At 49.7% G+C, this 24,225-nt stretch overlaps 1 protein-coding gene across 9 annotated transcripts in view; it reads left to right on the forward strand.

Annotated features, from left to right (window-relative positions):
• FMNL2 (formin like 2) overlaps positions 1 to 24,225 on the forward strand; it is a 116,379-nt gene that overhangs the window by 61,522 nt on the left and 30,632 nt on the right. For 8 of the 9 annotated variants that reach the window (XM_035331810.1, XM_035331807.1, XM_035331808.1 and 5 more), the window contains exons 3-9: positions 1,952 to 2,032; positions 4,957 to 5,033; positions 6,206 to 6,289; positions 7,738 to 7,890; positions 16,678 to 16,786; positions 17,461 to 17,537; positions 19,761 to 19,854. In XM_035331810.1, coding sequence (XP_035187701.1) covers positions 1,952 to 2,032; positions 4,957 to 5,033; positions 6,206 to 6,289; positions 7,738 to 7,890; positions 16,678 to 16,786; positions 17,461 to 17,537; positions 19,761 to 19,854 — 675 coding nt within the window. Of the gene's footprint in view, positions 1 to 1,951; positions 2,033 to 4,956; positions 5,034 to 6,205; positions 6,290 to 7,737; positions 7,891 to 9,226; positions 9,433 to 16,677; positions 16,787 to 17,460; positions 17,538 to 19,760; positions 19,855 to 24,225 lie in introns of those variants that run through there. The other variant, XM_035331814.1, reaches the window with a different exon arrangement.

Here is a 24,225-nt window from a genome sequence, read left to right on the forward strand (position 1 = left end):
TCCTAGTCTGCCATGGGCCACGCTCTCATTTGCAGCAAAGTGCCGTTTTTGTCCGTCTGCCAGAGTAAAGAAGTTTTAAAATGAGTTAATGGATGGAATTACCTCTAAGTAACTTGTATTCCTGCCCACGGTAAAGCCGTGGTTGACGCTGTCCTGCGAGGGCTGGAAGTGTAAATGCGAAGCTGTCCCAACTGCTCTGCAACAAGTGCATGAATGAAGTTAGCAACTCAGGTACTTTGAGTATTGACATCTTAATCTTTTACATCATTTACTTGATGTACTTTTCATTTCTTCTGTGTACGTCTGCCAACATCTGCGGGTGTTCCTGCTGTCCCCTTTGCCCTCCATCACCGCCCATCGTGTCTGTTTTTGAAGTGCAGGGGGGCACGAAGGGCGCTGAGCGGTGCGAGGTGGGGGACACAGGGGTGACAGGGGGCTCTTGGCTTCCCTACGGCCAGGGAGCTGCCCGCCAAGAACTCTATCTTTTCTGGAGCTGCTTTTGAGATAAAAAGGAAATGCCAAAATCCAGGACTCGCAGTTTGGCCTGGACCATCTGTGTGAAGGTGTGTGGAAGAAAAATTGTTAAAAAGGAGAGAAATGTCTGCTTTCTGTTTCTTAGAGCTACAGCCCGGGGCTGGTGGACCACAGGGTGGATTTATTGGCCCATTTTTTTCTTTCTGACCATGATAAATTACTTTTTTTAGAGCAAGCAGCAAGATAATAAGAGGAACAAGTTTTGGTGTTCAGACAGTACGTTCTGGTAACTGGGCAGCAGCGCACTCTTCGTTATGAAATAACTTCCAGATAATGTAGTCAAAATTGCATCCTGACCTAATAAGTGGGGGTTTCAAATATCAGTTACAAAATGCGAAGCTGTAACATCAGGAGGAAATTGTTATGAGATCTTTCCTCAAGGGAGAGGGCAGAATAGTTTAAAATTCTTCCAAGATACAAATAGTAGCAGGACTTTGGGTAATGCTCTTAACAGGTTTGGACACAGCGCGCTCCTTGCAGCCTAACTTGTGCTTCACAGCAGCTTTATAGAATAAATGTCAGCCTGGCCATGCAAAGGCAAGCGAAAACCAAGAGGGACTCGAAATACAGACGTTTTGAAGGTTTTCAATATTATGAGTGGTTTTCAGTAGCAGTCAGTATGCCCTCGAGAGGACACTGCTCGGCGTTTCTAGGCTGGGCCGTGCCTCTCGGGCTGCGGGTCACGGTGTGCCTGCGGTTCCTGTCCCTCCACGGGAGCTGGAATTTGCCGGTGGGTTGGAGGGACTGATGGCTGTGTTTTGGGAAGGGGGATAGAATAAAACCAGTTGTAGTTGGGCAGTTCTTGTGCCTGGAGGAGGTACACGCGCTCGTTTGTACCCACTCACCACGGCACAGGCACAAGTAGAGGTACATAGTACCTGTTAAAATACTACTTGTCTACTGCTAACGTCCTACTCTTGCATTAATTTTTCCAAAACCCACATAACAAAATAAAATTTCTTCTGTGAATGGACCACGTAGTGTGTTCTTAGGATCATTCCAAATGACAGAAAGGGTGTCTTGGCTCTTGTGGTGACGGCTTTCAGTCTGACACAGACACGCACTTGCTCTTCCAACCCTTCTCTTTTCTCGCAGTGCTCTGACTGGCAGAGCCCTTTGTTTTCAGGTGCGTTTGTTTATATGTGTAACCAAAATCCTCATCGAATATGTAAGACAGGTTTTTACGCCTCCTATATAAATATCAAATTTCAGAAAATCAAGACACATGTAAATATAAGGTATTTGCATGCATATTGTACATGCATAGATTAAGTGTTTACGAATATAGGGCATGCACATATACATTTATATGATGTATAAAATGTTGAAATAGGTATGTGCGTGTATTTCATACATATAATAAGTAGATACAAAAATGTTATAAAATGGCTGATGTTTATTCTTACATCCTTTGCAGGAAAGATTTCAAGTGAAGAACCCTCCGCACACGTACATCCAGAAGTTGAAGGGCTATCTGGACCCGGCAGTGACCAGGAAGGTGAGGAGCGTCCTGTTTCCTCTTGTCCTCGTTCCTCCACGAGGATGGTCCTGGGGTCCCAGTTCCTTCCTGCCTTTGTGTAAAAGGCTCTGTGAAAGTAGCTGAGAAAAGTCTTGGAGATGTAACAAAACGCAGAGACAAGCAAAGAGAAATTGGAAAGACACTGCGGGTTTTGCAGCTTAGAAAGAGGAACAGATGTTGCAAAGAAAGGGACCATCTGACGTGTGAAACAAATTGTTTTAATAACTGTAGCTTCAATAAATAGTCTGACAAATTATCACTGAGCTATGCTCTAGGTCTGCCTTTCCATGTGGGCAGTGCTGGTGGCAGGTAAACTGCGGCTCTGAGTTGTTCTCTGCATTCATGTGAAGGGATTCGGTTCAGCTGGCATGCGTTCACCTCTTGCTTGCGGTCCTTTCAGAGAGCCTCACACATACTTCTGCCTAATATTCATCCAGAATTGTCTGCTAATGACTCACAAAAGACTCGGGCACTCCACCTGGCCTTTCAAAGATGCCTTTGTCAGTTGAGGTGGACACCCGATCACAGGAGAGCTGCTGGAGCCAAACGCTGTGTAGGTGTGGAGGGGCCCTCCCGGCACCGGTGGCGTTTGCTGGAGGTGATGCTGTGGCTGTGCACACGAGTGGCTTTCCACAGAGCGTGGCAGCTCTGCCCGGTGCTCAGCAGGTCCCAGGCTGGGGAAACCAGCCCTCTGGGAAGCAACGAACCCTCTGAGAGAATAAGATGTGTAGGGCTGGGCACAGCATCACGGGAACGTGGGCATCCCCGAGCGAGGCTTCTGCACCAGCAGGGACCTGTGCCTGGCTCTGACAGTTCTGCACCACTCTCCTGGGCTTAGAAATAGCTGCCAGGGATCTGAGAAGTGTAAATTTACATCCCTTTCAGAGGACCATCCCTCAACCTTTGGTATTTTACCACTGTGGACATCAGCTCATATCCTGTGCTGATAGTTCTAATAGCCTAAAAAACAACCGGCATGCAGAGCCTAGCAGTTCCTGCCATTGACTGCTCCTCTTGTCCTCCACAGTCGCTGCTTTGTGCCGCCCTGCCGTTAGCTGAGATGGGTGCCCCGCAGTAAAATCCATATCCTGACACAGTGCTTCCAGCCAGGGCCAGCTCGAGGTGCTGCTCCTGCAGACGCAGGCAGCAAGCGCCCACCCCGCGCCGAGCCCTCGTCTGCGGGGCTGCGGTAATGTCTTCCGACAGGGCTTCTCTTGTTGGAGGCTGCGGCGAGGAATAGGAAGCCATTTGGGAGGAAACCTTTAAAATTTGCCCGTAGCTGATTGTAGGTTTCTGTTGTTTGTTTTATTTATTTATTAAAAAAAATCTGAACAGGGGTCTTTGTGTTTTTCTCCTGCAGGGTTTTGAAATGCGTTTAGCGTTTGGCTTTGCTCTGTGGTTAGTCCCTGGGCACACATTGAGGCCTTTCTTACCCTAATACTACTATAAGAGTCCCGTGACAAATGACAAAACCGAAGGAGCCTAAAAATAGCTCCATTGAGTTCCTCTCTTTTGTCGCATTATTCTGTATCACCAGCAGCCTTTCCTCAGCCTGGGCTGCGTGTCGGAAAGATTTGCAAATGGGCTCCTGGACGGATGCTCGATATTGTGGGGAGAGCTCGGATGAGCGGAGTTACGCCTGTGGTCGAGGCTGGCTCAGCGCTTTCGCTGATAATAGCCCGCGTGGCCAAGAGAAGGTGGCTCCCAGCGCTGCTGTAAGCCGTGCGCTTGGGCTTCTCATTGGGACTGTGACGGCTCTTGCCAGGAAAACAGCGACTTTTCATCCGAGCTGAACTTTGAAACAGGAAAATTAAAAGCGTGGAAATTAGACATTTTTAAAGGAATTGCCGTTTGGTGGCTTCTAGGGGCCCGTAAAGCACTGAGCCGCTTTATTGCTGTCTGCCGTGGTGCCCTGGGAACAGGCTGCCTATTTCTGTCGTGCCGCCCTGCCCCAGGCTCTCGTCTTTGCCTCCTGCTTCACCTTCACTTCCCGAGATGTGGGCTTTTATTGCTGGCAGTTAGATTGTATCAGCTCTCTCCGGAGATGAGGCGTTGGGATTTTGTGCTCTGAGCTAATTAACCGAGGTCCAGAGAAACCGCTGGTCTGATCTCAGCAAGCTGTTTCAAAGGAGAAATTATCAGCGCCGTGTGTCCACCAGGACTTCGCAGCGAGACACCTATGTCAGGCCGCCAGCGGGTTTCTGAGCAGGATTGAGTCTGAGCACCAGCACGCCGCTGGTGCTAACTAGTGTGTGACAAAACCCTCGTGAAGAGGCAGCCGGTCACCTTCCTGCAGGTCAGCGAGGCGAGGTGTCCTTTCTCCTCCTGCACAGGGATGACACGAAACATCGTCTTCTCTGTACTGCCCAGCATTTCACTCCTGCCACTCCATGGCCTCTGCCCAGCTTCTAACTTTGCAGATACAATTCTGCGTGCATGAAGCATTGAAGCACGCCGATAGTAGCCCATGTGTAGCTCATTAGTGACTCGCACCCACCAATTTGGTAATTAGACAGAAATTACGGCAGTTTTTTGGTGTGGGTGTAAGGTCACAAAAGTGAGATTAAAACATATGGCTGAGAGTGGCGTCCAAACGCTGTGGTTCTCAGTGGAGAGGTTGTTACTAAAACAAAGCTCGGATTGTAAAGAAACGTGTATTTATCTACAGGCCTTTCCTTTTCGTAATCCTGGAAACTCAAGATACACATGGGAACAGAAGTTATTTTTCTGAGTTTGTTTTTGTTGACTGCCTGGCTGTTGTTGTTGCATTCCTCGGGATGTAAGAGAGGTTCGCAGTTTGCCTGAATGTTTTCCGTATTCAATCTGTGCTGTATGAGATGCTGGCATTTTTAATAGCATCACAGAAGTCTAAGTGTTGCTTTTGCCTTCTCACTTCATGACAGAAATTCAGAAGACGGGTCCAAGAGTCTACTCAAGTACTCCGAGAACTGGAAATTTCTTTGAGAACAAATCACATCGGGTAAGGATTTTTGATGACCTCTGGTCTTAGTAGATTTGCATCTGCTAACGGATGTCTTTCAGAAAACATCTCTGCGTGCTAAGCGGTGGTACCACTTAAATTGGTTGTTAAAGCCTGAAGGGCTCAGGTAAGGGATAGCTGGGCGTCTCAGGAGAAAATTCCACCTTAATCCTTTCATGATAGCGTTAATCCACATCTCTGTGAAGGCCGTCAAAAGACTGCTGCTCACCCTCAGTAAGTCAGGGCAAAAGTGAGAATAATTGGGTCTAGAATAGTAATAGCGCTGCAGCTAGAAAGATATGTATATTAAAACATGCTGCTTTATAGCTTTAACATGACACCGTTCACAAAGCCTGGCTGTAAGTAACATTGCCAGTATTTTGCTTTCACAAAGCAGAAAAATTCTTCTCAAATAGCACAAGTAAAAGCATCGCCAGGCCTGCAGGTTTTTATTGAACAGGCCGTCTCAGTGCGCGTTTCTGCCCGTTTCATCTCTCTGCTCGAGGCCTCGGCACAAGAAGCCTCAGTGTGTCGACCAAAAAGGCTTTGCGTAATTGTCAGGCTGACATTGGCAATAGGTTAATGCCTTTTAAAAAGAAGGCAAAAACAACTGTTAAATGTGCACCTGGGCTCTCCGAGCCGACCCTTGCTGCTGTTACTCTTCCACATGTGTGCTCTCGGTATGCACCTGAAAGACTGCCAGAGGCCAGGGTGGGGAAAATCAGCAGGAGATGTGCTGGGGGACAGACGAGAGGACAGGCGTAGCACCGGCCTGGGCACCGTGGGGCACGGAAGCGGAGCTGGGTGGCCGTGCTGCAGCCGAGCTCTGCGGGACTTCCATGGCCCTTGGTGTTTATTAGGCCAAACGTCTAATTTCTGAGCAGTGCAGGGTGTGCGTTGGAGAGCGGGTTTTATGCTTTGAGGTGCAGTGTTTTTCTGGTCCTAGTGCTGCAAAAAGGCTCGTTTCAGTGCATTGGTAAAGTCCTCTAAATAAACAAAGGACTTCTGTTTTCTCAAAGTCCTCTTGTCCTCAGTGAGAAAGAAGAGGTTTTACTCAGCAGTCCGTCTTTCGTCTTTCCTGCAATGTCTGTGTCTTCAGTTTCTGTGAAAAGAATTCCAGTAACTGCACAAAACCACTGAAATGCTCTGATGTCTGGTGATTTTTCCAACAGATGGGTCAGGGAGTTCTTGAATGAAGAAAACAAAGGCCTGGACGTTCTGGTGGAGTACTTGTCGTTCGCACAGTACGCAGTCACGTAAGTAAGGCTTGCCTCCCACTCGCTGGGCTTGCAGGGCTAAGCAAAACCCCCAGCAGAGGGAAATGCTGATGGGAGGCTCGATGAGATGCTCCATGAGATGCTCGGCTTCTCCTGTAGCGGGGCTGCCAGGCTCGGTGCCCGAGCTTGGTCCAGTCCAGTGTACCTACTGCAGAGCAGGAGCAGAGGAAATGGTAATGCTAGTCCTAAACTATTGGACTGTGGCATCCTATAGAGGAAAAATAGCCTTTAACCTTTGTGATTACTTATCTTTAAGGCTTTACAGATATTTTTTAGCCTTGGTAGCCTCTGACTGTCTGAGGGTACAGTGCAAAAGCAATTCAAGGAATGTATTGAAACATGCAGATTCCCTTAGAAATAGGTGATTAATTTGTGATTAGCGCCCAACCCCAAGGAGTGTAAGAATGCCTGCCGTGTTCAAGCACCATCCCCGCATTAACGACTGCTCACACAGCTCCTGGCAGGCAAAGTCACCTTTGTTCTTGTGTGTGCACAGGCTTTCCATTCGCTGTATTGTAGCAACAGATTTTTGTATGAAATTGTATGAGACGAAGTGGTGGGTTACAGATGGTGTTGGAGCTGGGAGCTCAAGCTGAGTGGAGCCGATGTTTTATTTTTTTAAAAGATGCCCTCAGATGTATACATTGCCATTGCACGGAGCAAGATTTCTGGTGGAGTTGCAGTTGAATCAATGAAGGAAAATTATATGTTTGAAAATGTTACTAACACTGGAAAAAACTGTGCACAGCAAAAAGATGTCTTTGTATAAAGACTTTGTTCCTAAATTATACAAACGTACGCAAGTTAGCCTGCTGGGATTTTTCCCTCTCTAACATGGTGAACATGAGTAATAACCTCAAAAACTGAGGGGAACAAGCAATTTTTGCTTGAAAGAGCAGTACAACGGGCAGCGACTTAGAAATCAGAGAAAATCTATAGTTATTATGGTAATGTATTACATATGCTAGCAGATCGGCGAGGGCCAACAAGGCAGTGTAAACGCTCAGTCACATATTGATGGAGGAAACTGAATTAGTACTTGCACAACGTATTGATTTATTGCAATAAAACGGAGACAGCTTTAAGCATGCTCCCTCTTTCCTTTGAGGCAATGCTGTTCATCTGCAGAGTGGCCAACGCTGTATTTATTGTACATAGAAGTAGAATAATACATAGCTGTTTGATCCCTCTGAAGCCGAGCGCTCGTGTGGTTAGCTTCTCCCTTTGTCAAGGTCCAGATTTGCAGCAGTATGTATTTGAAGCTCGCTCTGAATTGCAGCTGAAGGGAAATTAGTTTGCGGTGCTTTCTTCCTTTTCTTTTTGTAATCTTTTGGGACCTGCTAAGTCTGCAGATGTTAAACAGGAAGGAAAACGCTGTGTGCATCTTTGCTGGCTAACCCCGCTTTGGAATTTCTGTTTCCTTTCAGTTTTGACTTTGAGAGTTTGGAGAACAATGTGGAAAACGCGATGGACAAGTCCAAACCCTGGAGCCGATCTATTGAAGACCTGCACAGAGGCAGCAATTTGCCCTCGCCAGTTGGCAATAGCATCTCCCGCTCTGGCAGGCACTCGACTTTACGGTAAGGCACCGAAGCAGGCAGTAGCTGACCTACAAGCAGCGAGTGCCCGAGTGAGAAGAGTCAGTATGGTTTTCCAATTAGACTCTTCTTCATCTTCCCTCGTTTCACGGTATAGGCCCGACGTACATAGGAAACGTGTCATTGTACTGACGGTTTTGAGGTGGAAAGAAGTGCTAAGCTAATAACACAGGGCAGCATCTCACAGCAATTGAGGAAATGAAATGAATAAGACTGCCTCCGTTTCCAACGGCAGAATGATCTAAGGGTGCGTGATACGTTTCCGTCAGGTACAATGTGACTTGCACAGAGGAAGCAATTACTCTTCTCCAAAGAGTTATCTCAGGATTTCCATGGACCCAGCCAGGCTGGAGCTCTGACCTGGTGTCTCATCCAAAAAGGTCTCTTCTTGCACATCCCGTCCATTTTGCTACGAACAAGATTTATTTTTTAAAGGCCACTTCCATGCTTCAAACCTGATGTTAATTTGAGCACCACCCCAGGCTTCACTATGAAGTCTCTCTTTCCACATACTGCTTGTTTTTTTTAGTCTGTGGGAGAGGCAGGATCCCTTCCCAAGACTGTCAGTCAGCTCCGTTATGGGCCCTTGCATTCCTGCGATCCTTCACTATTACAAAGCGTACTGAAGAGCATCTTCAGGCTAGCAGTAGTTACTCGGGCACAGCTCGGAGTGCTGAAGGGGATTGACTCTATACACGTTTTGAGTCTCCTGGGCTTTAGCAGAGCTTTATTACGCGGTGCTGTGAGCATAAAGGAGTCCTACAGAGATGGAAGCAGTGAGGACCTGCAGATTTTTTCTGTGTCTCCCAGTCGAGGTTCAGTTCTGGTTTGTCACTCAATGCTAATGTTGGCTTTTTAGTTCCCGTTCAGTGGCTGCCATCCACCTACAGCCTGAGTGGTGGCGGGTGTGAGATCTGGAATGTATCAAAGGCATCAGGGAGAAAGTGGAGAGGAGGAGGCAGACACACAGTTCTGGCAAAGAGATACAGGCTGTGGAGTGCAGCAAAATCACTTGACTAGGTTTTTTTTTCTGATGTTGCAAAGGTGATTTCAGTGTTTGTGGTGTGTTCTTCAATTTCTGCCTACCTCAACAGAGAAGGCAGGGTCTTGTGTTTGGAGGAGGAGGTCTGATCCTGCTGTCTTTCTGTGGGAAGCATGTTTGTGATCAGTTATTCCAGAAATGTGTAAGTCAGGTATACATTACATGTCTCTTAATTTTTTTCTCTTCATTTCCTTCCATCCTTTTTCTTTTTTTTCATATCTCCCTCTCATCTTTTTATTTTCCATTTCAACGACTCCTTCCCCACATCTCCCTTTTCCCTCCCTCTTTCTAATGTTCCTCCCCGACTCTCTCTTCTGCATCCTTCCCTCCTCTGCCCTCCCCCACCCTTCACGTACCATCAGATTGGTTTCTCTGCCCGAGCAGCTTCAGTTCAAAGGCCGCCAGAGCTGCTTTTCACCCTCCTGCCTCTGGAGCGGCTTCACTTTGCGCTCCGCTGATGAGGCTTCGAGCCGGAAAACCTCGTAAGTGCCAGGAGTGAGGGTGCACGCAGCACGGGCTGTGCCGCGCATGGGAACCGCTGCCATGCCCTATAATCCGAGAACCACACATCTTGGTAAGCCACCACCTGAGCCTCGCTGGGAGATTTCGGCCTCCCAAGTGTGTGGTTATCGCATTATAACTGCAAAGCGTAGTTTGCTTCCCTAGAGTGGGGTTTTCTAGAAGAGGCTGCAATGCATTTGGCTTTGACACAAGGCATTAGTTTGCTTTATCATAGTGCAAAAAGCACGATTAGTTTCCTACCTAAGACACCGAGCCTTAGTCATTATCCATGGTGATGAACCTTTTAAGGAGAAATGTTGCTAGAGCGTTGGTTTACTCTTAGAGCTGAAGGAAGTTTGATGTGAGTGAAGGCTGCTGAGTTCAGCTGGCTGTACTCCTGTCCCAGATGGGCGCAGCAGTGTCACCTAGCACAGCGTGTGCCTGCCATGTGCTCCTCCACCAGACCAGGACCCTTGGGCAGGAGCTCAGGGACAGGATCCGCATCTTTGACGTGTTCTGGAAGGGGCATTTTTGCTGTAGGTGGGGGCGGTGTGAATTAAGAAAAGGTAAAGTGAAAGGTTTACCGTAAAAAAGTGAAAGGTAAAAGGAGATGGGAAGTTTTAAGACTTGTTTTTTGATTCATTTTCAATTAATTAATAAATATTGGTCAACTGAAATGGAATCTTCTCCTGAGAACAAAGTAGGGCCTCCACAGGAGGAGGAGCAGGACGGCATTAGTCGAAGTCAGCAAGGTTCTGCCCCGTGCTGGGTGGGCAGCGTGCCTGAGGCATGGAGGGAGACCCAGGTCCCAGATGCTTCTCTGTGGAAGCTCCTCTCCTGTCCTTGTTGACAGCCCATGTACAGGGAGAGAGGGGAGGAAAGGGGCCTCCCTCTGGGATGAAGAGGGAAGAGTCTGACAATCACAACAAGGTCATGAAAAATTCAGGAACTGGACTCGTCCCTGCCATGCCAGTATGAAAAATGAGAACGTGCTTGGCCTGGATTCCCGTTTATTAAACAACAAGGTCTGAGGAGATTTCTCCCAAACGAAGTTAACCGCAGGTCAAGTGCTGTGCTTTACTCTTACCTGCAATCTCATCCATAGCGTACGTACAGAAAGCCGAGTGGATCCCCACCTGCAGAGGCTGGAGCACGGGATGGGGCAGAGCGGGGCCGGTGGCATTGCGGTGGCCGTCACGCTTGAGGCATCTGCTTTCTCCCTTTCCTCTTTCCCCGCCCTTTGCATCTTTGAGCGTCCTTTGAGGTTTCATTTCTGTGTGCAACACCTCCCCCAGTTAAATCCTGACATGAGGTAAGGAGATAAGCTGGCAGGGCGATGCCACAGCCCCATCGCAGCGAGCAGCTCCTCGCATACAGCCAGGACTGGGTGCCCCTCTGCGAAGCCTTCCCGGCCGGTGCCGCGGGCATGGAGGCTTTCTGTGCTTCCCTCCGCGTGGCTGAGGCTCTCCGTTTGCACGCTGTAACTTTACTCGACTTCCTGGAGCTCTTTTTAGCAGTGCTAGACCTTGCCAATTCCCCGCTCGGAGCTGTTTCCTTGGCAACTGAGATTTTTTTAAAAAGAGGCACAGGGATTTGGGAGGCAAACACCAAAATGAGGGTAGAAGGATAAAAACAGGGATGAATCTTTGGGGATTTTATTGCTGCTCTTTTTTTTATTTTCTTTTCTGAAAATGGCCTTGCTTCCACGTGAGAGTCAGACCCTCCTTTCAGATAAATATTCATAATGACCTCGTAGTGTCCCAGGCCATTCGAAATTCCCTTTCTTCTGAGCCTAATACTTCAGCTTTTTATGTGGATTGAACTCGGAAACTTATTTTTGTTTCCAGAATCTGCAGAGTTCGTAGTGAGACAGCAGTCCAGACAGACGTATCGTAATCCGTAAATGGGCTTTAAATGCGTGCAAAAATTGGACTCCACTCTGGCACTGCTCCTCACGCCGCAGCGATTCAGTGCGCACTTTGCCATTTGCACTTCCACTCTTGGGGAGCAGCTGACTTTGCCATCGTGCGTTTTGTCAGACGCTCGCTAATTGAGCAGAGCGTGTTTTCAGAGCAGCCGCCTGCCCCTCCTGTGATTTTCTGCTTTCTTGACCGAGAGACCTGAAGGTCTCAGCGCTTGTTCCCATGCTTGAAGTCAGGCAGGAGGCGTATGCTGGCTGTGCAGCCTGCGAGAGGGGAAGAAGAGTCGGGGAAGACCAAAGCAGACTGTTACGATTTCTTTTCTCCCTTTTTTTAAAGCAGCAAAGGTCTCTTCAGCACTATGGATTAATAATTTTCTCAGATTTTTTTTAGAAGACAAGAACTAGAGGCCCAAAGCGATTTATTCTCTTTACACGTGCGGCTCAAACCCAGCTTCGTTGCCCTTGTTGGAAATGCCAGAAAATAAACAGCTGGGGGGCTGGGGCCACGCGCTCCGTTGCGCCCAGGCGGATATTTTGCCCTTGCATGGGCAGAGGAGTTGAGTTCACCTCCATCGTTCCCGTCCTTGTTCCTTCCTCTGTGGAGGCTGCAAGTTCCAGGGCCCGTGGAGAAACGCCAAGCTGGTAGGAAATTTCTCCCCCTTCAAAGTCCCTTTCTGCCATTAGAGCAATGTTTGAAATGCAAACGCCACCTCCTCCAAAGCACCAAAATCCCAGTGGGAACCCGGAGTCCCAGCGCAGGCAGAGCTGGGAGGGCTGCCGGGAGCCCCCCGGGGCCTTCCTCTGCCCTCACTGCTCCCGCCGGGAGGGAGCCAGCAGGGCACAGGAGGGCGGAATGCTCTTCAGCAGATGAAGGGTAAAAATTGTAAGAGAAAGCAGCTGTAACCTGCGTTTGTTATTAGTGCTGTGCGTTGGAAGCCTGCACCTCTGGATAGGGCACATGTCCTCATGGGCGTGGAAGTCCTCCCTCGAAGCTGGTGGGAGCTGGCTTTGAGTTATGTGCGTGTTTACCGTGGTGGAAAGGGCTTTTAGCTACTCTGAGTTCCCCAGCTCATTGCAGAGGTGTTTTAATTAACTATCTGTGGGTCTTTGGTATCTAAGGACTCTTACATGGAGCCCTGTCGTGAAAACGATGACCGAATTATTCCTGAACAGAAAGGTTCTTCCCTGAGACCTAGGCAGGAAGGAGCCCTGAACATCTGAGCACAGGGTTGGGTGCTGCTGGTTTCGCCACGTGGTCGCAGTGTCACGGCTTGGAGAGGCTGGATGGGTCACGCATACTTGCCCAGCTGCCAGCCCGAGAGCACGGAGGTGGGGTGGCTCGCTCAGCCCGACCCGGTGGCAGTAGGAACGCACTGCGAGCTGCAGGAGCCTGCACGTGGCCGGGTTTTCTGTCCCTTCTTTTTTTCAGGAGTAAGGTTTTATGGTTCTTCTTTGAAGGAGGGGCAAAGGAAATAAAAGAGGAGCCATCTGAATTGAATTACTAGTATAAATACGCGCTCGGTGACACAATCCCTGACCTGCAGCAGACAGGAAATCAAAACCAACAGTTCACCCAGCTGCTCGCATCCGCATAACGGTTAGTAACGAGAAGTGACATAAAGGCGAGCGAGGATCGTCCACCCTGCTTTGGTCATGTCGGGTAAAGGGAGGTGTCGCAGCTACCGCCAGGCTGTCCTGCCTTTAGGAAGCAAACAAACAGCATCGGGGGCTGGTGCAATTACCACTGATGCACAGAAGGCATCTGGATCCTTACCTGCGGTGTGCGGAGTCGTGGTAGAAGCGTTTCTGTACCAAAAATCCTCATCGATTCTTGGCATTCACGTCTGCGCGAAGAAATTTGCATCTGTTGGAGGGAACCTCTCTAAATCTAGGGCAGAATCCCATCTGTGCTGGGAATATTTTCTCTGCACCGCAGCTCTCGAGTGCATGTTCTGTACCGGTCTCTCAGCCTCGTCGCAGACCGCCGTGGGCAGAGCCGAGAGCCGCAGGGTGCGCGCTGCGTACGTCGCCGATCTCGTCACCGAGGGGGGCTGTGCGAGGTCTTCATCCTGTACGAGTTGAAGGAGCCTCGCCCCCGTTTGTTAGAGCTGACAAAATTCTACGGATGCGTAAAGGCACTCTGAGATCGGAGGAGTCCCCGCACCAGGCCACGCACCAGACGCCGAGGAAGCTTTTTTCTTCTCTCAGCGGCGTGATACAGATCTAATTGCTCTGCTTATTAAAATTTAAATGGCAATAATGTATGCAGTCTTCAGTAGTTCAGAGCCGAGATAAGTCATTATAGGCAGGATCAGTGCATGACTAGAAGTGCCTTTGAAATCTTTTCACTGCAGCGCTTTTTGTACTTAGTGAAATGTGTATGGAGATGTGCCGGCACGGCGTGTTTCCATGCTCTCCCGCCAGCGCTGGCAGCGTTTTCACACCTCCCAGTTCAGACTGGGTCCGGGCTCCAAATTAAACGTGGTCTTGCTTTTCTGTTGTTGCGGGAAGGGGTGCAGCCCTTTTCCTGCTGTTCAGGGCAAATGCATGGCCAAGGTAAGCACAGAAGAAGCTGCGTGTTTACGTCTGCCATTTTCCAGGCAAGTCAGGGATTGCCACCTGAACTTGGGGGCTGGGCTCTGCCCGTCCCAGGCTCCTCAGAGGAAAGGTATAATTTCGTCTGCATCACTTCTGCACATACTTTCGGTGTGTGGGTTGAAGGGAATACCCCATCACTTTGGAGGGAAAAGAGGTGCCCTAGGTTTTTCCCCGCCGGTTCTGGGAAAGCGTTTTGTTGCCGGGGATGTCCGGAGGGAAAGGCCAGGAGGCGTGCGAGCGCAGGAGCTGTCGGTGGGACCGCTGGCACGGCCGCAGAGCCCTGCAGCACCCAGCTGGGGCTCCTTGCCCACCCGTGGGGCCACCACGAGCAGCAGACAAGGCGCCCAGGCGCCCAGGGCGAGGTGCAGAGCCCGATGAACATCCTGCTGGCAGCTTGCAGCGAGCCGGGCCGTGTCAGTGCCTTCCTTGACAGAGGAGGGAATGAACAACGGGTTAAAACTGGAGCCAGTGGAGTTTTGCTTACCAAATGCGAAGCTGCCCACATCTTGCCTGTGCTCGTCCTATATCCTCAGCTTTCTGCCTCCCCTGTGCTCCCTGTCGGGGTCTGCTCCCCGAAACTCGCTGCGAGTGCGCCGAACGCTCCCCGTGGCTTGGCAGAACTGGGTCAGGTTTCCTGCAGGCCTGAGATCGTTCTGGAGTGCCCGTCAGCTGATTTATGCATTCATATGTATGGGAAAAAAAAAAAAAAAGCCGTTTGACTGAATTCTGCTTTGAATTTTGGGGTTTCTTTCATCTTGGCGCTCCTGGGAAATGAAAGCAGAGCACAGGCACTGCTGCAGCCGGGCACAGCGGCTGTGCACCGCGCCGCAGCTCCTCTCCCGCAGTCTGTTCCTACTTGTTCATGTATTTATGAGTAATCTTTACAGCTATTAATAATGAGGTTAATCATTGATTTTAAAAGCCACACCTTTTTTTAAACAAAAGGAGTAGCCTGAATTAGACAAGAGAACGCACGGTGGAACTGGCAGTGCGGAGGGCAGTCTCCCAGATGCACTCAAAACGTGTCGAGGAAAGAAGGTGAGAGGAAAGCAGCGGGGTGATCACTCTGAAGCCACACCTGGTGTTCCCTGGTGCTGGCTGGGAGCAGTGCTTCGTGCAGGGCTGAAAAGCCCGACCTCTCTCTGGAAGCTGTCCCCGTCGTAGCTCGCTGCTCGCCCTGCTTCTGAGGGTGTTTGCAGCAGTGCTGTGCGTCACCGCTGGGTACCAATATTGGTTCATCTAAACTGAGGTTTGGGACGTAGTCACGGCTTGGGATGCCACAGTCCTGAAGCTTTTCCCACTGCATTGTTTTCGCATATCAAACACAAGAGGAGCCCCCCCGAGAATATTGTCCAGGCTGCAGAGGTGGCATCGGTAAGGGTGAGGCTAGCTGCAGTTGTCTCAGGTAGCCTTGCTCTTGCTAATGGCCGTGTTTACTCCAGCAGCCAAGTTTCATCTACAAATTGCATTTTCCTCCCGCAGTGGGGCTGCTCTTAGCATAACAGATGTCAGAATTCACAAACCTCCTAATCGCGCGTGCGTCAGGGTGGTTTCCTTTCTGCCTTTCTTTCAGCAGACTGATGCTTTCTTCCTCGACTTCCAGGCCTGGGTGCAGTAGTTAGAGATGCAGAATGATCGCTGTGGGGTTTTGCCAGCCCCGCAGCCTGCCAGCTGATGCCCCTCCTGCTCTGTGACCGCAGTGGCCAGGACGTTCTGGTGCCACCTTGCCCCTCCAGGCCACTGGGCTGGGGCTGGGGCCATGCGAGAAAAGCCTCGGGCTCTGTCCCTTTGCTCCTGCTCCACTTCAACACCCATTATATATATATATAATATATATCTCAATATCATTATATATTATTACTAGTGCATTGCTCTCGGAAGGGTTTCTGGCCCATAGCCATGATCTCGGTGTTTATTCAGTGCCGTGTATGACTGCAAGAACATACGTGTACTCCACATGCCAGCCGTCTCCAAGGCTCCAGTTTCCCGTGCTCAGCTCCCACAGCGTGTTTGGCCTTCAAGAACACAAGCAGTATCTCAGGAAGAGCTGAAATGTGGTTTTCATTTACCGTGCCGTAGAAAGGACAGACTGAAAGGTTTCCCGTTGTGTTTATGCCGTGCACTTATTTGACAGAATTCAGGGTTGATGTACCAGTTAGGGGTTACAATTAAAGTCGTGAATGCCTCCGTGCTGCGGATTCCTAAAGGCTGCATTTTCCTCGGCTAGTTTGGAGGGCTTTCAGAAAGCTCAGCTGCAGAGTAGAAGAGAGGCACCATTCTTAAACGAAACACAACCGAAATTAATACGCTTGCTGATGCCCACAAACGTTCACTTTCATTAAAAGTCTGTGTCTGCACCAGCAGAGCATATACGGAAAAAATACGGGATACCTCTGCTGTGGTCGAGCTGCCCGTCCCTGCCGTGCGGATGAGGGCCTGCAGGTCCTGCTCCCTCGGCTCCCGTCGGTACCTGGCGCTGCTCAGTTCCTTCAGGGCCCGATAGCCTCGTGTCTGGGCTTCCTGTGCTGCCAGATAAACAGCCCCTGGCCTCTTTGCTGCTTTATTTGTGTGCGTGCTGTCAGCTGGCTGTATGCTCTGCAGAGCTGAAAACTCTGTGCGTTTTCACCAGGTGGAGGAACGTTTCCGCTCCTTGCTTCTGGCCACCTACAGTAGGCTTGGGACTGATGAAAGCTGTTTTTGTTTGCAGGTACAATACCTTGCCAAGCCGAAGAACGCTAAAAAATTCCAGATTAGTGAGTAAAAAAGACGACGTTCACGTCTGCATCATGTGTTTACGTGCCATAATGAACTACCAGGTACTTCCCTCTTCATTCCTGTGCACCACGTCGCTTTTTGTTGCTGGGAGGGAAGGGCTGGTGGTGAATGATGAAGGCAAAACTGCTGGGGAGGTTTCAGTGCTTATTCATTCCTAGACAGCGTAGCTGGGAGGCTGTGTACAACACAGCCCTCGTCCACCTGCACAGCAGGCACACGTGAAGGCACACAGATGAGAGCACGCACGGTGGGCCGGGTCCCGCTTCCTTCGCACTAACTCATGAGACTTGCAGCTGCACGACTGAAATTACCGTTTGTCTCGGAATTTAGTGTTAGTAAGAGAATTTTTAGAAGAATTAAAGTTAGGCAAGATTTCCCTTAGTCATGTGCTTATGTGCAAGGCTGTTGGAGTACCTGCAAGTCAAAGCAGGAACTGGACCAAAGCTGGGTTGTGCCGCAGGAGCAGCTCCCGGACCTCTTTTTGTTGGCTGCCGTGGCCAAACCGAGTGCCTCCGACGTGTGGTGACAGTCGTCGTTAGTTGTGGCGCGAGATGGAAATGTGCTGACTGACTTGATAAAACTCAGCAGTGTTTTATTTGGCTTACAGCGTGGTGAGAGACTGCCAGATCTGGTCAGAGATACGTAATTTGTTGGGTTTTAAAAATAATAACTTGAGTTTCGAAGCTGAGACGGTATTTTCCCCTTCTCTTTTCAGTACGGATTCAATATGGTCATGTCGCATCCGCATGCTGTCAATGAAATTGCACTGAGTTTGAACAACAAGAATCCCAGGTAGGCTGTGCTTGCTGTCAGGGAATTGAAGAAGTAGGTAAGTAAAGAGTACGTGGAAAGGGGTTTTCATGGATATATTGATGCGCAAACCTGTAGCAAAAATCAGACTTCACTCTGAATCACGTTCAGTCTGTATTATGGTGGGAATAGAAGAGCAATATCCATCGGCAGTAGTTCCGTTGGCTTCAGAAGCTGCTGACTCTTCAGCTGTATCTTTGCTGCTTGAGCTCCTCAACCATGCTACAGCGCAAAGAAGACCCTGCTGATCGTGGGCAGCTCCGCATGGGATTTTCCTGAAGTTTTCTTCAATAAACTTTCTCAGAGGGGTCCTCAAGTTTGAGCCTCTTCCAGAGAGGGTTTTGTTCTTGTTCTGCCCTTGTACAGCACCTGACTCAGCATCGGGTGTCTCTTCAACCATAGCCCCAGTTTTGTAGTCGCACAGCAGAACTAATTGCTGGCCTTGCAGTGCACCGCTTGAAATTTTGTCCTGAGGGAAGTAGGTACTTGCTCTCTTCTGTTTAGGCTTAAACCAGCAAGCCTGGGCACAGCATAAATGGGAAGGATATGGGAATTTTATTGTTTTTGTTATTGGTGTCGTGAGCTTGGAGATGAGGTGATGAAGAGACAACTGTTGTTTTTGAAAGAGGGGGGTTGTTTAGATTCCTGATTGTTTAAAAAAATGCATTTAAGTGTGGCTAAAACACTAGGAAGACAATTTAACATCATGCTGTTCAAAACCTAATCACTTTTTGTTTTAGCCCCATCATGATTTTTGAAGAAACCTGAGTTTTGAGTGCTTAGGGTTGCCTGAGATGTGCACAAAGGGAAGCAGCAGCTCTGGGACGTGCTGGAGCGTTGACCCCAACCACACTGCAGAGCTAAGTGCCACCAGAGCTGGCAGGCCAGGGGGAGGATGAATGCAGGGAGCAGTCATAGGCTCCATCTCTTCTGTGTGTGCCCAAACGAGAGATGCCAACACAGAGGTGCTGTCCTCTGCCTGTCCCCACGCCAGCCGCAGATGTGCCGGCAGCAGGCGGGTGAGGGCTCCGGGTGCCTTGGAGACCTGGGCGCCCTCCCAGCCACGCTGTGCACGCTCATCCCCGTGCCCTTTCCCTGCACGCACAGCTCATGGCCTGCCCTCGCAGAGGGTGTTACTGATGAGCCCTAGTGAGAGCTCCTTGAGCCTGTCTGAAAGAGCTTGGGTTTTCTTCTTGTGGCAGGAGAAAAAAATGATGAGTAAGGATTGAAAGTGATCCATATAAAATTTCCTGGGAAAGTGAACATTTTATCTGGTTTCCAAAGATAACCTTGACACTTTGAAAGCCAAAAGGTATTTCTTCTTCTGTAACATCTGGTTTGAGTCAGTGCTTAAGCATGAGACTAATTTCATATGTGTCTGCATGATTTTAATATCTGCTCATAGCTCCTCTGGCCATGAAGTCCGGTTGGTGCTTTTGCCTTATGTGAACCCTGTAAGAAAGCACTGGGGCTTCTTTATATTGGAGCTACAGTGAGCGTTGCATGCTTTTCTTTCAGTAATCGGATGTCTTCTCCCCCTCGTTACTATGCCTGTGTTAGCACTGCTGTCAGTCAGTTGCCCAGATTTCTGATTCAAGAGGGGAGAGAGGTGCTGAGGCATCCTCTACTCCCTTCAGTGTGCCACAGCCTACTTTTTGGGGGGGCTACGGATAATACAACTTGTCACAGAGAATAACTCAGATCTGTATCAGGAAATACAGATGTGAGTTAAAAGCACGTTCACCAAGAAGTGGCCTCGGGGAGCGGGCTGCTCTGCGGCGCAGGCAGCTGGCTCCTGGCCGGTGTGCGGTGATCCTGCTGTGCCACACTGCCTCCCTGCCCGGTTGTGCGGGCGAGCTCCTGGGAGGGCCAGCTGTGGAAGGCTGACGTGCTCTGCCTTTACCGGATTGATGTTCTGCTGTGGGTTTGCTTGGATTTCCACAAGTGCAATTTGTGATTTGAATTTTTGCATGTTTTGAGAAGCATTAAAATGGGGGAGAGCTGCATGATCCCGGAGACTCAAAGTGCCCTGGATCAGACGATGCTCAGCATTATGCCTCCTGCAGGTTTACTCGTTTCAAGAGGCTGAATGCAAACTACTGGATGCAAACGACTTCTCCCAGCGTCTGCACATCATTTGGCAAACAGGTAGAAGGTGCTCAGCACATGCTTGTCAGTGATCGCCACCGTTTCGTTTCTTCGCAGGACAAAGGCCCTCGTCTTAGAACTCTTAGCCGCTGTTTGTCTCGTCAGAGGAGGGCATGAAATCATTTTGTCTGCGTTTGATAACTTCAAGGAGGTACGTTTTTCTGCTTTATCAGGGTTTGATGTGCATATCTGTAGCTCTCTGGGTGTTAGCTAGAGCTTTTTCACTCATCTGAATTTCTTAGACTGAGGATTTTCCATTAACAGTAGATTTCCAAAAATCACTTTGAACTGCAGAGACAGCAGTGGTCGTGCCATTGCTTTGTGCACCTTCATGTAGAAGAGCTGAAATCCCAGCATGGTGAACCCAGTCTGCCAATTGCTCCCTTTACCTTTGGTCAGTTGAGCTGTGCCTCTGAAGGGGAGAGCCGATGGAGATTTGGAGAGCTTTACCCCAGTTCCTCTGTTTCTGAACGCTTTTGTACATTCTTAGATGAAATAACCAGGAACTGTGGATTAGAGCTCCCATTTTCAGAGCCATTTACACGAGCCTTTGAAATGCAAAATCCCTGGTTTTACTATCAGCAAGAATTTTATTTGTGAAGGAATTACAAAACCAAGCCTCTGTGATAAAACCCTGACTCTGCTGAAATTAATACGAGTATTCTGGGTTGCTCAACTGGGGCAAAACTGTCGTTCCTGTGTGTGTACGTTCAAGCGGAGCACGTTTGCATACGGTGGTTAATGGGACTTGAGAACTTTGTATGAACGTTCAGAATTAGCGGTGTGGGAATCAAGCACAAGAAAGCTGCTATTCTAGTTTATTTTGAATATTGGGTATATGTGTGGATGTAGTATCAAAGGAAAAATGAATCCAGTCTTACCAGCTCAAAAATTGTTAAACCTGATGAGTCCCAGCTGGACTGTGTATAAACATGTAGCAGGTTTGGGCTTAATGCCGCTGTTGCTGTGAGAGGGTTAATGCAGATGATCAGCGAGCCAAGCTGTTAGCTTTTTTACTTTTTGTGTTTTGGGAATTATTTCTGGCAGGGAGATACCCATCTCTGATTTACATCCGCTGTAAACATTTGCATGTCGTGGAGCTCTACCATACTGTAGTGCTGAGGTTCCTGCCGGTATACAGAGCCGGAGCAAAAGGATTGAAGTCATCTCCGGTGTGGTTCTCTTGTGGAAACCTCGGGCGTGCAAGACCAGGCCTGTCCGAAATGTGAGCCGTGGTGTGTATTGCCTGGGAATGGCGTGGCCACTGGCGAGGCTTCCCCTGGGGTGCGGTTAAATTCGGGCTGAGATGCTTTTGTGACGGTGGAGAAAGCCGTCCTTTTGGGTCACACCGACCAAAGGGGTGGCTTTGTGAACCGAAGGAACGGTGGAGGCGAATGCAAATGAGATTGTTGTGAGAACACTTCTGTAGTATCTGGGAAGTGCTTTAAATAGAAGCAGCACTACACACGTGAAGGTGCAGCGTTAATATTCCAGGCTTAAATTCTCCGTGGCTTGTTACTGCCCTGTTAGAGAAGAAACCGGACTCGTTGGGGAGGACAGCGTGAGGGATCCCCGATAAGCCTGGCAGACGACTAGCAGGAATGCCACTTGGGATGCTCTGTGGGGCTCACCGAGCAGGCCCTCGTGCATGTCGCAGGGAGGGGTGGGCAAAGTCCCTTCCGCTCCCGTCCCTTCCTAGAGCTGCAGTAAAGCTTTTGCTCCTTCCTTTCCTTCCACATACACTCATCTTTTTCCTCCTGCTGACACTCAGAAATCGTTACGTAGCCCAGTCAGTCTTCCGTTACATATTTATTCCTCTGCTCTTTGTGCTCGATGAAGCCCTTTGTCTGTGGACCTGCTGGATGTTGGAGGTGAGGTGGGTGTGCGAGGAGAGGAATTTCACCTGTCTAATTTCTGCCTTCAGCCGTTCTGTTCATCCAGTTATCCTGCGTATTCTTGCTCCGTGCTGTTGTTTTCCACTTTCCTCCTGGGCAACTTTTGATAATGGCCTTTCTGTTTATAATTCATCCAACTGGTATATGAGAAACCTCGCAGTTAGCGACATGTAAAGCGTCCGGGGTTAAATTTCCAGCAGGATACTTCGACTTCAAATTACTGTAAGCTCAGTAATGTTTGTGTGGCTGCTCTAAGCACGCATCGCAGGGCTGCCTCGGCTTCCCTGTGGTTCTCTTATCAGACACAGCATACATATTTAGGACAGATTAGACTTGTTGAACTAGATCTCTGCCACCCTATCTCCTTGCCATAAAATAACTTCAAAAGAAACCTGAACTCCTGTCTAGTGCTCTCCCTGTAATAAAGTCAGTAGAGAAAACAGGATATTTGGGACCAAATTCTGCTCTCATTTGCATCGGGGCGAACATCAAATATTTCCTCAGGCTTTGAGCTTTGCTCTGATGTAAATGAGAACAGGATTTGGCTCTCAGGGTTTGCCTGAGCTGGAAAACCACAGCTGATCTGAATCTTGTCAAGAATTCTTCTTGAAAATGGCTTTTCACTTGAAAACGATTCTACAGGCCAGCTTTTTCTGGCTGAGGCTGGGATTTTCAAATGGACACTTTGTTTTCTTAAGGTGTCTCTTGAAAATTATTCCTGCTTGCTTCCTTCACCTCGGGTCCTCGGGTCCCGTGCACAGGCCGCTTCCCCCTGCAGCGGGCTCAGCACGGCGCGTTGCAGCCAGAGCCCCTGCTGCCTTTTCTGCAAGTCATTAGGGTGATGTTGAGCGGGTCACTTCTGCCAGTGGAAAGACGTGGATGTCCCCGGGCCACCAGGAGCGTGCAGCAACCTAGGAGCTGGAGGAGGAGCTGAATATAGTGCAACTCAACGGGGAAAAAGCCAGACCTGCTGTTACTGCCAGGAGATGGAGAGCAGCGAGGGCTGGGGGCACGGAGGGGCAGGGTTTTGTGCGAGGTGAGGAAGCCAGGCATCGCACAGTCACACCACTTTTGGGAAAGGCGAGCCCCTGCTTCAGTGCAGCGAGTGACAGAGCTGCGGAGTACCTTCTCCTTGTTCTGCCAGAAGGCAGGAAGCAGTTACAGAGCAGTCCTTGTGCGTATGGCACGGAACTAATCAGTTGTTTTCAGGGAGACATCGGTGTTAGGTCCTCATCTGTCGTTGTGTTTCCCCTTCGTGTTCTCTGCGGTGCTGACAGGAGCTTGCACGCTGAGGGGAAGCAGGGGATGGGGAAGGCTGGTCTCTGGTGCTTCCTGCAGCCTGCTCCGCGCTTTGGGAACTGTTCCCTAGCGGCAGGACAGCGACCTCCACCCCCCGAGGGCACCTCCTGCCTTCGGTCCCTCCTGCCAGGCCAGTGCAGGCGCTGGGAGAATCGTTCCCAGTTTCCAGGCCAAATGCAGCTCATCCCATTATAGGTCTCAGTCTGGACAAATGGGAAAGAAAGTTAAAACGAGCTTGGTCTTTACGTACAGAAAGTGGCTCCGGGTGTACTTGGGGCCGCTCACGCTCTGCGTGTGTAAAGCTTCCTTTTTCTGTAGGATGCTTGGCTGAATCCTGCTGCACGTCGGGGAAATAACGGGGAGTTCCCGTGCCACACGAAACCCACGTGGATAGCCAGGGGCGTTTGCTGTCTCCTTATCTGTCTGATAGTTCCTGGCCCGTTGCCGGTCCTGTTCGCAGCCACCTCTTATTCCCAGCACCTCGCGCTGAAGGAAAATGCTGTCTGAAAGGGGCAATGGCAGCTCCGGCTGGACGAGCTATTCAGCGCTGCCCCGACCCCTGCATTTACCCACTTGCAGCCGGGCTTCCTTAGCAATATTCCCAGGTCCTTTGTGCTTGTTTCCATGGATTTGTGAGAACTGGCTACCCGGTTTTATCCGAGTTGCCTGGGATTTGTGTTACAGGATGAGCAAATGCACTTTAGCAGAATGCCAAGGGGAGAAAATGAGAGTCAAGTTAGCCTCAAGGCAACTCTGCAGGAGCTGCGGGGGTCACGGACCAGGTGCTGGGAGCCTGTGCCCCATTTAAATCGAAGCAGGCGGAGTGCACCATTGGAAAACAAGATATATTCTCCCAACGCTTCTTCAGAGTAGTTAATTCATTTTAATAGTGTGATTGTGTGTGTGGATATACAGAGAATTAAGCTGCTGCATTTTACTGCCAACAGTAAACCCTTTGTTTTCCTGTTATTTCATGGCATAGCGCTTCTTGAAGCAGGCGTGCTGCTCTGGGCTCACAGAGGCGGCGGCGCACGGGGATTCGGGCGCCTCGTTGTCCTGGTGAGTCTGTGCGTGGCCGTCAGGGGCCGTGGGAGCCAACACGGTGCACGTGTGCTGCTTCTCACGCACATTTCACTCGCTTTGCACGGACTTGAGGCTGTGCTGCTGTGCCCTGGCAGCCACCCACCACTCGCTCGGGGCACAAAGCAAGTGCCAGTCACGCTGTCCCTGCTCTGTATCATCTTCCTGACCCTGGGCCATCATCAACGTCGTTCACTGGAGGGAGGAGGCTTGTGTGTTGATGGGGTTCTGCAACCTGAGAAGGTCGC

The sequence above is a fragment of the Oxyura jamaicensis genome, chromosome 7 (assembly GCF_011077185.1).
Source record: "Oxyura jamaicensis isolate SHBP4307 breed ruddy duck chromosome 7, BPBGC_Ojam_1.0, whole genome shotgun sequence".
In the NCBI taxonomy this organism is placed as follows: Eukaryota; Metazoa; Chordata; class Aves; order Anseriformes; family Anatidae; genus Oxyura; species Oxyura jamaicensis.